Source organism: Melopsittacus undulatus, chromosome 8, assembly GCF_012275295.1.
Source record: "Melopsittacus undulatus isolate bMelUnd1 chromosome 8, bMelUnd1.mat.Z, whole genome shotgun sequence".
Classification (NCBI taxonomy): Eukaryota; Metazoa; Chordata; class Aves; order Psittaciformes; family Psittaculidae; genus Melopsittacus; species Melopsittacus undulatus.
Window position 1 is genome coordinate 34,857,115 of NC_047534.1, and position 13,976 is coordinate 34,871,090.

At 35.8% G+C, this 13,976-nt stretch overlaps 1 protein-coding gene across 1 annotated transcript in view; it reads right to left on the reverse strand.

The window, feature by feature from the left end:
* HYCC2 (hyccin PI4KA lipid kinase complex subunit 2) overlaps window positions 1-13,976 on the reverse strand; it is a 56,953-nt gene that overhangs the window by 16,893 nt on the left and 26,084 nt on the right. Inside the window, exons 6-11 of the mRNA XM_034065158.1 lie at window positions 8,739-8,918; window positions 6,626-6,706; window positions 5,870-5,985; window positions 5,006-5,101; window positions 3,142-3,258; window positions 2,349-2,436 (exon numbers count right to left, since the gene is read on the reverse strand). Of these exons, the coding sequence (XP_033921049.1) occupies window positions 2,349-2,436; window positions 3,142-3,258; window positions 5,006-5,101; window positions 5,870-5,985; window positions 6,626-6,706; window positions 8,739-8,918 (678 nt within the window). The remainder of the gene's footprint in view (window positions 1-2,348; window positions 2,437-3,141; window positions 3,259-5,005; window positions 5,102-5,869; window positions 5,986-6,625; window positions 6,707-8,738; window positions 8,919-13,976) is intronic.

Consider the following 13,976-nt stretch of genomic DNA (forward strand, 5'->3'; position numbering starts at 1 on the left):
TTGCCTATCAGAAAGGAGCTCTAATGAAAACCACATCCAACAAAAGCAGGAAGTACCTCAATAAAATATACTAGAAAAGGTTCTGTCACAACAGGAACTTGCTGACCATGCTTCATGTGTAGTAGGTTAAGAAAACCTGTGTGTATCTTCACTGAAGATGGAGATTTCCAGCTGAAACAAGTGCAGAAACCTTGCTTTCAGAGGAAAAGTTTGACTGGAACTGAGCTAATCCCCAGGTCCAAGCAAGCTTGGTAGTACTACTGAGTCTTGGTGATTAGGATGCCTAATGACTATGAAACCAATAACCAGTGATGATTAACAGCAATACAAGTGAAAGACTTTTCTTGGTAAAAGTATTACTTCCTGCCCTTTCTAGCACACCTCTGGGTAACAGTGAAAGATCACTCTTACATTACAGCTTTTTAACTCCATTACAGATATTTCATAGCTTTCTGATGCTATTTCAGCACAGTTTTGTTGTTTGTTTTTTTTTAATTCCACAAACCTAAAACTATTTAAATAAAGAGTATAGATAAAGTATAGTGTCAAAAATCCTTCTCCAAGGAATATACCCAAACACAGAGGCTGTGATGGTTCTCGCTGCAGTAATGACTAATGGTATTCCCATTTATTATATATAATTAGACAAACAGCTTCAGCATAGGTACCTTAAAATAATCCTTACATAAGGATTTGTCTGAATATTAAATGGACTTCAAAGAATTTGCTGCTGTTAGGAAATCCTAGGCAGAGGCTGAACTGGAAACTTATCTGGGAAGCTGCTTAGATAATATTTTATTTGGTGCCCATAGTTCTACGTTTAACATACAGAATTTTATAATGCTGCGAATTTTACACATCTTCTGGAGAATGCAGTGAGGCGAAAGGACTCCAATATTTTAAAACATCAAATCCCTTGAATATATAGCATGAGGCCAAGGACACACAGGTCACTTTTTTATAAAACTGACCATTTCTTAGAGCTGCTTTTAAAAAACTGCAAAAAACAAGATAGGAAGGAAGGCAGTGATCAGAGTATTAAGAAGAAAAACCCACAGATGTGCGTGCACATGGATGCATGAAAAAGCTGGTAACTGGGGAAGGGGGAAAAATTGATGTCATGACATCACCAACACCAGGTAATGGGATAAAGAGGCAATAGCTTTGGAAAAACTTAAAGACATTCTAGAAGATTCTTAGTAATCTCTAAGGACAAACTGCTTAGAAATGAACAATGAGGTCTGAAATTTGTCGTATCATCAAGTTCCAGATCATCCTACAGACATTTTAAAGGCAGTAGTTCGATTGGGTGGCCCAATTCAGCAGGCTCAATATTTAAATTAAAACTTTCAGTCTGATGGAGTGATGAGTCACTTGCAAGAGGATACCAAGCATTTAAAATGCAGCAGTGTCAGAAAGCCTGTAGATACATTTTATAGCCAATATTAACTCATCAAGAGAATAATTTTATGCAATTTATTGCAGAAGAGAGGTATTTCAGATGGCCAGATTAAAAGACTTTTCCCAATCCACTCCTTTCTTAGTTAAGTAAAAGCGGTAAAATTTTACTGCTGTTATTTGAGAGGAGCACTAAAGTCTTCTAACCACAATTTTGATGTAGCAACTGAGACAATACTCTATTTTACTTTATTCTGCTTAACTTTCCCTCTTACTTTGATACTCCTTTCTACCTGTGACAAAAAATGAAATCTCTCAATTCCTCATGTCAACCTTCTCATCCTTTCAAATCATATTCACCTGCATCCAGCCCAGTTTCACCTCTTTCCCCATTTAATTTCTCTCTTTTTATGATCAGAATAGCAAGTATAGCAGAAACTGACAAACTCCCAATCAATCAGATAAACTCCATTCTATTTCTGCTCCTTCAAAGAAGGTAAAGAATAAGACCTATCCTGCTTTTGCTTTTTTTACTGTATTACTAGTTAACCCACACAGCGTATTGTCAGCCCCCAGTGAAGGTCCAGAAGCAAAGAAAACACCTTTTTTGTAACCAGTGTCCTATGACATACAACCATTTGGTTAAGCTTATGTGAATTTCTCATTGGTAGCTTATATCAAAACAACATACATTTTGATCCCACTGTAATACATTAGAAAATCCTAGCTTTCAGCATCAGCGAGTCCTAGGAGATCCCAACACCCTAGCTTATTACTCAAGCAGCAAAATCATGGTATAAATAGCTACATTGAAAACACCAGCTGTTAAAAGCCACTTGTATTTGGGACTGCAGTAAATGGCCACAAATGCTTTAATTACCAATCCACTTCAGAAACACATCTTTACTTCTCTTTATCATGGCCATAAATTGAAATGCATTGTTTCTTACCAGCAGAGGCTGTGAGTAGAGTTCAAGCTGTGCTCTGTAAATTATGTCCTCCAATACCTCCTGGCCAAGATCCCACTGACCATTATATCTAAAAAGTAAAGAAGGCTATTTATCTTATGAACTCAAACTTGTCTTTTTTCTGCCAAAATGCAGCACTTCAATTATCTGCTTATGTAGAAAGTTCATCAACTGTATGTATACCCCAACCCCTGTACTTCTTTTAAAAGGATAGACAAAACATTCTTTATTCATTTTGTTGGTATAATAAAAAAGCTGTTCCCTGTCACCTCCAAGCAAGACCAAGGTGATGCCATAATCAGGACAAACTTAAAGAATTAAAAAAAAAAAAAAACAACAAAACCCAACTATGGGGCCACAATGTGAAGATTAACACTACTTAGCAGAACTGAATTTCCACCAGAAATGGATTTTGCTACCTTAGAAACTACTGACATTCAAGAGGTCTGCACTTCATCAGGTTATCTTGGCATCCAAGCTCATTACACTCGTGAACATAAGGTGTCTGGTAGTAATAGAAACTTGTGAAAAGATGAAGCCAGAAGCCTAACTCTTTCCAGCACCTACTGCTGGCCTGCATCACCTAATTCAGTGCTGACAGACATGTTCAAATTATCAGCTGACTGAGTAAGTAATGGGGAAATACATTAACCGAGTTATAAACTTGCACTGTGAGTTAACAATTATTTTTTCCAATCATAAACCAAATAGCATTTAACTTTTAATTCATATGAAACCAGACACTTCTCTTTATACAAAACCCCCATCCACTTACATGGCGTAATAAACACCTGTGAGCAGCTGCACCATGAAGTCAGGGTCTAACACCACTCTACTACAGTGTTCTTTCCAGCGTTTCTCATGCTGTCGCGGAAATCCGCTCACACACAGCCTGAAAAAAACACACCATTTTAACAAAACGTTAACCCCACAAAGACTACAAATGTCCACATCATAGAGATTTTAGTTAATTTTTCAAAATTCATTTTTCAAAATGTAAGTACACAACACAGAACATTCCTATGTTGCTCTCCCAACAATTAAAGCAGTTTTGTAACAGTGCCTTGAGATCTAGTGTGCTGGTAATTCAGTGTTACTCCTATCTAGCCACTAACTCCATCTGTTTTCTTAAAATCATATCAGCTTCTAAGATATGAGGGTGGAAAGCTGCCAGCCACCAAGTAGGAGACTCTCCCAAAAATTTAGTAACCAAACCCAACTTTCTTTAAAGGAAAGATTTCAGTGGTACAGAAGAGAAATATGTCATCTCCCATACAAATTGTGATGCCAATATGCAATCACCTGTTACCTAAAGGTAGATAACACAGATACTGTATTCTTGATACTGCACTGAGAACTGCTCTCAGCTACCTTCTAATAAACTACTTCTGACTCTTGGAAAAAGGCCTGCCTTGCCATATACTGCGCAGCACTGAGTCTTTGTAAAAACCAGAATAATTTATTCTTAACTTTGATATCTGGAATCATCATCATCGAAGCAACACATGCCAACTAATACATAATAACTGCTGCACTGCTTCAAAAACAACAAAAAAACCCCAAGCCCATAAAATGTTGTCTCTCTTCTCTACCCAAAGAGGGGACCTAATTTCCAGATGCAGGAAAATTCAACATATTTGGCAAATTTAGCATAGCCTCAACTCAAAATGATGGAAGCATACCAAAAATTCACCCATTCCCGTCAGAAATCACGGGAAAGAAAACAGACTATAATCTTAACTGGATAGGTGTGTTACTACAGAACATACTTTGTTAGAAATTAGTCTGATCCTTCTGAATAAAAAACCCAACTGCATGTAATGCTTTTCTTTCATGGCAGTACTGTGCTGAAAAAACAAGCTAAATCAAAAAACATTTCAAGAGATTCTTCTGTTTGGGGGTAGCAGGAGAGAGACTTTATCTAATTTTAGTAAAAAGTGCTGGTAAACAGGCACATGAGAATATCAGATATAATTGAGCTTTTTTCAGAACAAAAAGCAGGGATCTTTGCCAACCAGATGCTTCTAAGACTATTCAAGTAAAAGGTTATATAAAGGGCATGTATAAGAGTTTGAGAAAGCACAGTACTGAATTCTCTAGGAAGTAGAATGTTGTTATCAGAGAAAAAGAAAAAAAGGAAAAATAGTAAAACCACCACACACAAGACCCCAAACAAACCACTAAAACCCAGCACACTGTACAGGCATTCTGTATAAATCATCCTCAGAAGCAAGAGACTAGTATTTGGGAAAGAAGAGAAGAAACTGGTGGTATTCCTCACAGTGTTTGTAAGCTGATCGTACTGAAAAATGGTTGAAAGCTATGTAAATCCAAAAAATGAAAATCAGCCTGGGTTCCTTCAGATAATTTTCCCCAAAACTACCTTTTTTTTTTCCTTTACAAATAACAAAGTTACATAACTAGAATGAAAGCCCATGCAGCAGTAAGATGCTCCATATGTTTTATCTGTATGCAAATGCAAGCACAGCTTCAAATTTATTGTTAAGTTGCAAGACTGACCAAGAGTTAAATATTTTACATTATTAAACACAGCGAAAATTAACTCTTTTTTTGCTGGATGAATATTTAGAAGTCTAGATGCAGCCTGCAAACAACTATTTCAAAGGCAAATGTCTCACCTGGAACCCATCCTACAGAGGGACTGGTAAGAAGAGGCAGGCATATATACTATAGCAGAATTGTAACACAGCATAAGAAAGCTCAGCACCTCAAACCTGAAAAGAGACAAGACCAAAACCTTGCATGGTTTAAATTCTTAATACTTCATCAGAATTTAACACAAAAATTGTACAACTTAGTCTCAAAAAATATCCCACACGAAAAAGTGTCAGAAGTAAACACACAGACCTTGAAATTCTCTTTCATTATAATTCACTAACTTGAAACAGACTATTAAAGGTTCAGTATTAAACTCTTAAAAATTACTGTTATTGAAAACCATTAGCACATGCAGGAGCTATGGAAGAAATGGCATAGAGCATAATATTTGGACAAAGTTAGAGCTGAATAAGTCTGCAATGCATTAAAAATTATCATTAGTTTTCCCGCAGCTGGCTTTAGACAAAGGTACAGCTGGCAGTCATACAACAGCAGGGCAACTTTTCTCATCCCTAGTTCTATCTATCCACTTCGCTCCATCCCCCTTTTCCTGTGGAAAAAGCAATCACAGCCTCAGAGCCAAAGCTGAATTTTGTTATACTTCCAGGAAAATGTGAGTTTGCAGACATAAAAAGCAAAGATATTCCTGGCAGACACAGAAATAACAGGGAAGTTACTCTTTTCTAAATTAACTAGTAGAAAAACATCGAAAATTGGAATAAACAATAAAAGTACTGTACCTCAAGATTACTAGGACTGTTCCTAGATTTATTTCCAAACAATGCTGAGAAAAGGACTGAGCAGATAATACATTTGGTCTTCGTATTTAAGGACTTGTTGTCTGCCTAGTGAAGGACCTCTAATGTCAGAACACACCCACCTACCGGTTCTGTGCTGTGAAGGTTTCTCTTTGAGGATGAAGATCACTGTAAACTACCCTGATGAGATCATGCTGACATAGAGCTCCTTCAGTTAAAGCCATGGACCCAATAGTAGAGGGCTAGTAGTAGGTGAAAGGAGAAGGACGGGAAAAGGGAGAAATCAAGTCGTAAGTAAAAGGCTCCCAACAGCATTAAAACTTCTAAAGACCCAAGCCAAAAGACTCATTTGTCTTGTGACCTTTAAAAATGAAGATTATTCCAGAATACAGTGTATCTAAAAACATTACCTGATTTCATTATTATAAACAGCTTCCATGCTTACAGCAATAGAGCAAGGTGAGAGCAATTTTCAACTTTGATTCACATATCCATTTATAGTAAATTTGTCATAATTGCATAGATTTCTCATATAGCAACAGTAGAGAAAGAAAAAACATGACTCCAAGCTCAAAATCCTATTATGAAGGAGTTAGAAGAAGGAAGACTACTTTTATACTTACACATAAGAGGCAAAAAAATAGTTGCAACTAAACACAACTAAAATCTGCTCAAAATGGGCACTGTCAGAGATTCTTCAGCATTCTGTGATCTACGTTTTCTTCTACTAATGCTATTGAATTAGATTACACTAATTGAAAGCTACTGACATTGAAAACTTACTGCAACAAGATGCATCTAAAAAGGTCTGCTGCATCAAATGGATCCAGTTTTCATTCCTCTAATAGATCCAATTCTAATTTACTACAGCAGCTCTCTTACCTCATGATATATTGAGGGTTTAGATAATGAAGGGATGGTGAAAGATAAAACTTTGTTGTTTCCATCTTTGTCAGCAATTTCCTGCATTAAAAAACAAAATCAAAAGCCAAACAGATGAAAGGAGATAGGACTTAGAATAATTTTCAACTCTTAGAAGGCATTTAGCAAGTAAGATAGGTGTACTGATCTAGTAAGGCTCTTAATACACACCCCAAGGTCTATGAACACTTGCAGAATACAAGCAAATTTACATATAGCTTTTATAAGTGAGAAAGACCTCTATCACAGCCGGTTTTCAAGAATCAGTCTGCAACATCTAGTAAAGCCAGTACTGCTCCTTGACCAGCATGACTTCATCAAAACCAAAAATAATAAAAAGCTTTTCTAGATCACGTTTACATTATAATATTTATTTATAATAGAATTGGATAGTAGAGCAAGGATAAACTTTAAGCCCAACGGATATAGGCAAATAAGGGCTGATTAATCACTTGCTGACAATGGGAGTATCTCGTAATAAATGCGTCACAGAAAAAGGTGAAATCAAGGGAACTGCCAAAGTTTCTTCAGGCATTCTGTCCACAAGAAATACACAGAATGTTTTCTCAAAAAGCTTTCAAAACTGGTCAGATTTTCTAGTTGCTAGGCTACTAGATAAGCAAACGCAGCAGTTTTTAAAGCAAACATACTAAGAGCAATTATATAAGACTATACCGAAAAGGAGTCTAAAATCCTGCCTTTTCACTTTGTACAGCAAATTTCCAAACAATGAGCTGTAATCATTCCAGTTTATGTACAAACTTAGTCCAAGGTATCACAGTACTTGTAGCAGGCTTTAATGATCACAGTGGGAGACAGTTGATAGAATGCAGCAGAACCCGAAAGATTTATCCTTGTCTTCCACTTTAAGAAAATAACTTCCCTCTTTCAGTCTGAGTGTACATGCAGAAAAATACCCACAACTTCAGGGAAAAAAATAAAAATCAAAAACAGTGGGAGCCACTGTTTACTTTGTAGTCTTTTCCTTCCTGAATCTCAAGAGAATCAAGAAATTACTGCATTTTGAAAAATATGAATCACCAATGGGACTTTTATAGGAACTGCAAAGGGACCCTTGAGAAAAGGGCTGACAAACATGCTACTTCAAACCAGCAAACTACTAAAAAAAAAAAATCAGCAAGCCATTTCCAGTATTTTTTTCTATCTGAATAAATCCAAGCTAACTGGATCTTCCAGTTAGAGCTGATCTACAGACACATAAAAAAGTTAAGAATCACAGTTTGACTGCTCTGTGTCTCATGGTATGCAGAAACATAAAACACAGTTTAAAGGAGGGATTTACTAGGAGTGACCTAGGAAGGAAACCCTTCCTAGTAGAGGGAAGAGCAATGTTTCAGTATAATATGTTTTTAAGTCCTGTAATGCAGAAATTCCCATTAGAGAATGCCTATCTTGGCAGTATTCCTAAACTTATCTAACAGCCTCATAACATTGTAACAATAAACATTTCCAGGCTAAGGTAAGGATATAAAAAATTACATTTAACAGCCAAATGTTATCATCTACAGGTACATTTACTTATTCTTAAAATAATTTACTTGTTCCACTCAAGACAACTATCTACCTCAAATGTACACACACACAGATCTAAGCACTAGCATGCAGAGTAGTTTCAGCTTCAAATTATGCTTAAAAAGACATATTCAGAGTAAGAGGGGGGATGGAGGGAAGTGGCACAGGAAGATTGACCAAGCATACTAGCCTGATGATCATCTCCATAGAAAGCTGTATTTTTCCACATTAAGGAGAGATACTTAATTTCCTTACAAACAGAAGTATAAGAAAGATCAATAAAGCCCATGACATGATCCTTTTTAGTTAAAATATCTGTCCCCAAAAGATTATCATAAAAAATTATAAAAAAAAACCTTTGTAAATGTGTTCTTACTAAACCTCCATTACATTGTGCTTTTCTGCAGATTAAACATGCTTTCATGTAAGCATATTATAATTTCAAATATATAATTTCACTAATTTACTTTATTCCTAGTGATCAGTGATGCAAAACCTCAGATCAAAGTTTGCCTCATGCATTCCCACTCATCTCACTTACCAAGTTGTAAATGCCAAGCAGCAGTGCTTCAATGCAACCATTGCTCTGCCTATCCCTGCTGGCAGTAAGACGCAGATATACCCAGATCAATTCTGGCAAAAACTGCAGTGTGAATCTCTTGAGCCGAACTTCAGAACTACGATACAGTTCAAACAGCTGGTGGCAAACAGGCTCCAGGAGCTACGGAAAGGCAAAAAGGCTAATGACTTTACTGTCAGGCTTCTCTAACATGGGAGAATGAAACAGCAAATATAGGGGCTATATCATATAGGTACTGCAGCCAGTAAAAAAGATGCTCCTTGATAACAAGTGAATGAACCAAAATGATATCTACATTCCTTTAAAGAAAATCTGTAAGGACAGACCCAAGTGGCACTGCTATGCAGTACTGGGAAATGTGGTCTTACTAAAAACACTACAATCTTGTACTTTTAGAACATTATTCCTCAGTATGAGACTTATTTTGCATACATGTACTAATTTAAGACATGTGACAGACACATGACTTGAACTATGTGCACCATAAAACTTTCATGGTGCTGTTGTAATGTTTCTAAAAGTACAAAGGTTAAAGATTAGCTGGTTTCGGTAGAACAATCAAATAAGGCCCTTATCAAGTCAGTATGATACAAGCGCAAGAAAATCCCTGCTATTCTAAGAGTCTATAATGACAAACTATTAGTTCAGTATCCATAAAACATAATAGTGGGGGGGGGAGGGAGAGGAGGGAATTCAACATCCAGAAAGATGGGGGCAGCCATGTAACCTAAAGCATCTATGTTGATACAGAAGAATTACATAGAAAATAGAGGCCAGAATATCAACTAAGCATTCTTTATAACCACATATGCTTTATTTAGCTCTCATACAGAATCATAGAATAGTTAGGGTTAGAAAGGACCTCAAGATCATCTAGTTCCAAACCCTTCTACCACAGGCAGGGACACCACGCACTAGACCGTGTCACCCAAGACTCCACCCAATGTGGCCTTGAACACCGCCAGGGATGGAGTATTTATCACTTCTTTGGGCAACCTGTTCCAGGGCCTTACCATGTTAATATTAAAATTAAATTACGTATACAATTTTTTAGAGCAATGTTCTTTCCCTAATTTATCTATTAATCAAAATCTTAGTAACCAGAATTTCCTGTAGAATTCACTTTCACTCTTCTGTTATGCTGTATGAAGATGTACTTCTGCTGTTCGTTGTGAAACGTCCATCCCCTCAGAAAAAAAAAACCCACTTTGAAGAAGTCCCTTGCTATCAGCAGAGGGACAGACTTTTGTTACAGATGATTAGTTTCAATGTTTGGTATACGTGCAATGCCGTAAATTTGTATGACTGTGCAACTTCACATACACATATTTAGACTTACATATTCTACTCTCACATATTACACGTACAAAACATCAATCTGACAGAATTTTCTACCAAAATAGCTGCCTTAACAGAGCATCACCCAGAAAAGGGTGAATGCATTAGGTCTGTTTCCTAACACACAGTATTCTCATCAGTGAAGCATGCCATTTTTAAATCACTGATTACATAAGCCATAACATGACATCTACATAGAATAAAACTTTGCTCTCAGACAGATCTCCTATTATACAAGGCTCTGGGTATTAAGTACCTTGTGTAACAAGGCTTCTGATTAACAGCCTAGTTACTCTTAGTTAGAAGCTTGTTTTTACAACTGAAGCAATGGGAGACTCACACATGAGAGGGAGGGAATAAAGGTGACACTGACAATGTTGATACAGAATGAGAGAAGTCCAATCATCTGGAACACAAAATTTTTACAAGCCATATATGTAAAATACCTTTCCACTTAATTTTTGTTCTGGGATCTACATGAAATTAGAAGCCCATAAATTTTTTATTGTAATCATTTTAGTAAAATGAGGCTAGAGCTTTCTCTATCAAGTACAGCATGTATTATTTTATCTAGTGTATTTATTCCAGCATTTCATATCTACATAGCACTTTATGTTCAAGAGATACGTAAGTAGACTCTTTCTTAATATTTACTTAGCAGAAACTCCTATCTAGAAGTGATACTATTAAAACCATCTGTTGCAGTAAATGTTCAAATCCTCAGAGACAGAACTCTATCTTTCTTTTATGATAAGCCTCACACATTTTAGATGTTCAAATAAAAAAAAAGGTTAATGAATAATTCAGAGATCACTGAATGCATTTGTATGTTTTCTTTTAAAGAAAATAAAAGCAAGAAGCTAAGAAGGAGAAATCTATGGAAATAATAGATACAAAAATATTTACAAGGAGATAACAGGTGCAAGAAAAGCTAAACAAATCTTACCAGAAACCAGATATATACAGCAGCATTGCTATAAATGGTGCTTCTATTAGATTAGAGATGACAGCAGCCCAAAGCTGTTTCCTTTTGAAGTTAGCCATTAAAAACAGCAGAAGAGAATAATTTACTTTTGCTAAAGTCAGATGAGACTCAACCAGAGCAGTTACTGAGTTTATTCTATGTTCTTTCACAGAAATATTTTGTAATTTTCTTTATAAAAATAGCGAAACCATACTCTATAGAAAGATACAAGCAATATCCAATCACTGGTGCTGCAAGCATGTAAATACTCCTCATTTCTCAAGGTAGTCATATTAGTTGAGCAGAGGATTTAACAACTACAAGTTACTTAGATGAAAACCTGAAAGTTGTTTGTATCAACTACTGTAACTCCTTTGGTATGTTCAGAGCTTTAAGTCCACAAGAAAAAGCTGCCATCATGAAAATGCTACAATAGAAGTATTTTCAATGGCACAAACACCCAAGTTTTTCTTATCAAAATATAGTTATGACCATCTCCCACCTGGAAACACAAAACTTGACACTGTAAGAAAGAACAAATGTTTTCTTTGCATCCTAGTTACCTGGCTTTTCAGAGAACCAGCCTCTTCCAATTAATTTTCTCTGAATATAAATATTGAGAAGATACTGGATAAACAGAGGAAATGGAGCTTTTGTCACCAGTAGTGGGTGTATACATGAACTAGCACACACTTTTCTAACTGCGGATATCTTTCAGTCCAAAGTCAAAGGAAACTGAGCAGCAGCACAGCAGTCAGCCAAAGAATCCCAGGTAAAATGTCTCTTACAACCAAACTCCTGATTAACAGCTTTAGTTTGGTTTAATTTGCAAGTTTGCCATATTTTAAGAGCCATCTCTTGAAGTTAAACATAATGTATTATAAAATGCACAACAAAGATTCAAAATGCTTGCCTTTCTGATGAATTCAACAGTGGTAGAAAATAATGTGCTCATTTTAGGCCTAACTATAACATAATGGGTGAAATTAGTTATTATTTGAAGAGTCAGGGAAGTGCTTGGCATTGCAAAGTGATCCCGTTTTATTTCAAGACCAAGTTTTCCTAGTTAAATTTAAATAGCCCCACATGAATATTAAATGCTTAAATTACAGTACTTCATTAACTTAAAATCCATACAGCATTTATGTCTACAATCATAAAGCAACTCCAAAAATTTTAAATATCTGAAAAATAGCCAACAATTCAGTACTTCAAAAGTACTTTACTTTAAAATTTAAATGTTATGCAAAAATCAATCCATTATTCAGTTAAATAAGCTGTTTATGAGCAAGATCACACTCTACTCTTTATGTAACTTTGTTTCAGTCAGTATCTTCTCCATATTCAAGAAAGTCAGGGGATTTGCTAAAACGTTAACTGTAACAATTGCACTGAACTTGACTGTATGGCTTGCTTCCATTTGATAGCTCTCAAACTGGTAGACAGGTATCAAAAAAAAAAGACAAACACCTTGGTCACATGTTTTGATTCCTAAGCATTCTGGTTCCATGCTAAATTAATACTACTAGACCTAAAACAAAATTGGGCAACTGCAGAAAAATAATGTCTGTAGTAAACAATTTGCCCCTTCCAGAAAATTTTAAAAAATGGGTCCTTTATGATTAAGTTGTACTGAAGATATTACTTGTCCAACAAGTTTAAGAATCCAGCAAGTACATTTTTAGCATAGTCTACCCATAAGCTTCATGTTCGTAAGTAATCAGTTATCCTTCTAACAAAAATGCCCTATAAAGTGTATTTTTAAAAAAACCATTCACTTAAAGCCAAATACTGCCACAGAATTATGCAAAAAAGTGAATTTATTGTTGTTATACGCCTTAAAAGCAAGTAAATTCGGAAGAGATGCAACAAAGAAATAATTCCTTAACAAGTAGAACCTGAAATTTATCACCTGCAAGTCTGGGATTGCTTATCTTACACCTGATATACATGAAAAGCAGTGTGCAATACCCGTAGCCTACTGTTCCACCCTTAAGAAGATATTCTTTTTGCAAACCTGGGTTGAGTTTTTTTTCATCATTAAAAAATGAATCAAATGCTTATTCTCAAAGCAAATGAAAGCTTCTACATTTTCAGAAGTACATGCACCTAATTATACATATATACACCAAAAGACAACAGAAACAACGATGGCTGCAGGTTGGAAAGAGAATAATGGTGGCTTCAATACCAAGAAAAAGGTCACTATGCAAGTAATCTGTACCACTGAAACAAAGCTGACAACTGTGAAGCTTGCTGGTTTGTTTTTTATATCGCATGAGCATTATGCAATCTCCTTTAAGCTCAATCAAGCATTCAGCTTCCAAAAGCAACCGAGCTGTGCTTAGAAAAATAATTTCCTTACTATGTACACTTGCCATTTAATTTATAAATATACAGGAGATCACAGATGATAAATAAAATATTTTGAAGAATTTTATCTGAAGTAGTTTACATAGCAGAGAACAGCACACACACAATTTTCTCATAAGTTATATTTCCCACAATTTCCCAGAAATTCTCATAGCAGAAACCAATGGAACAGAAAGCTCAGTATAATGCCATTTGCAAAATGAATTACGTACAAGGGTAAGCTAAATTTTCATTGTGTATATTTATATTTTGGAGCCCTGGTTCTGCTCTTGTTCACAGCAGTGTAAAACCAAATTACACAAACATGATACTATAATAAGCAAAACATGACCTGGTTCTTTTAATAGGATTTGATAAATTCATTCCATCTTCCACTGCAATAAACCACCAGGTGAAAGCACACCGGTCTTACTTTCACTGTAAGGCCTACTTTTCTCTGTTATGACTGAAAGGCATTTTATGGGAGAAAAAAATAAACCTCACGCCAAATCAAGTGTAACAGTCAGCTGTGCAAGTAAAATCTA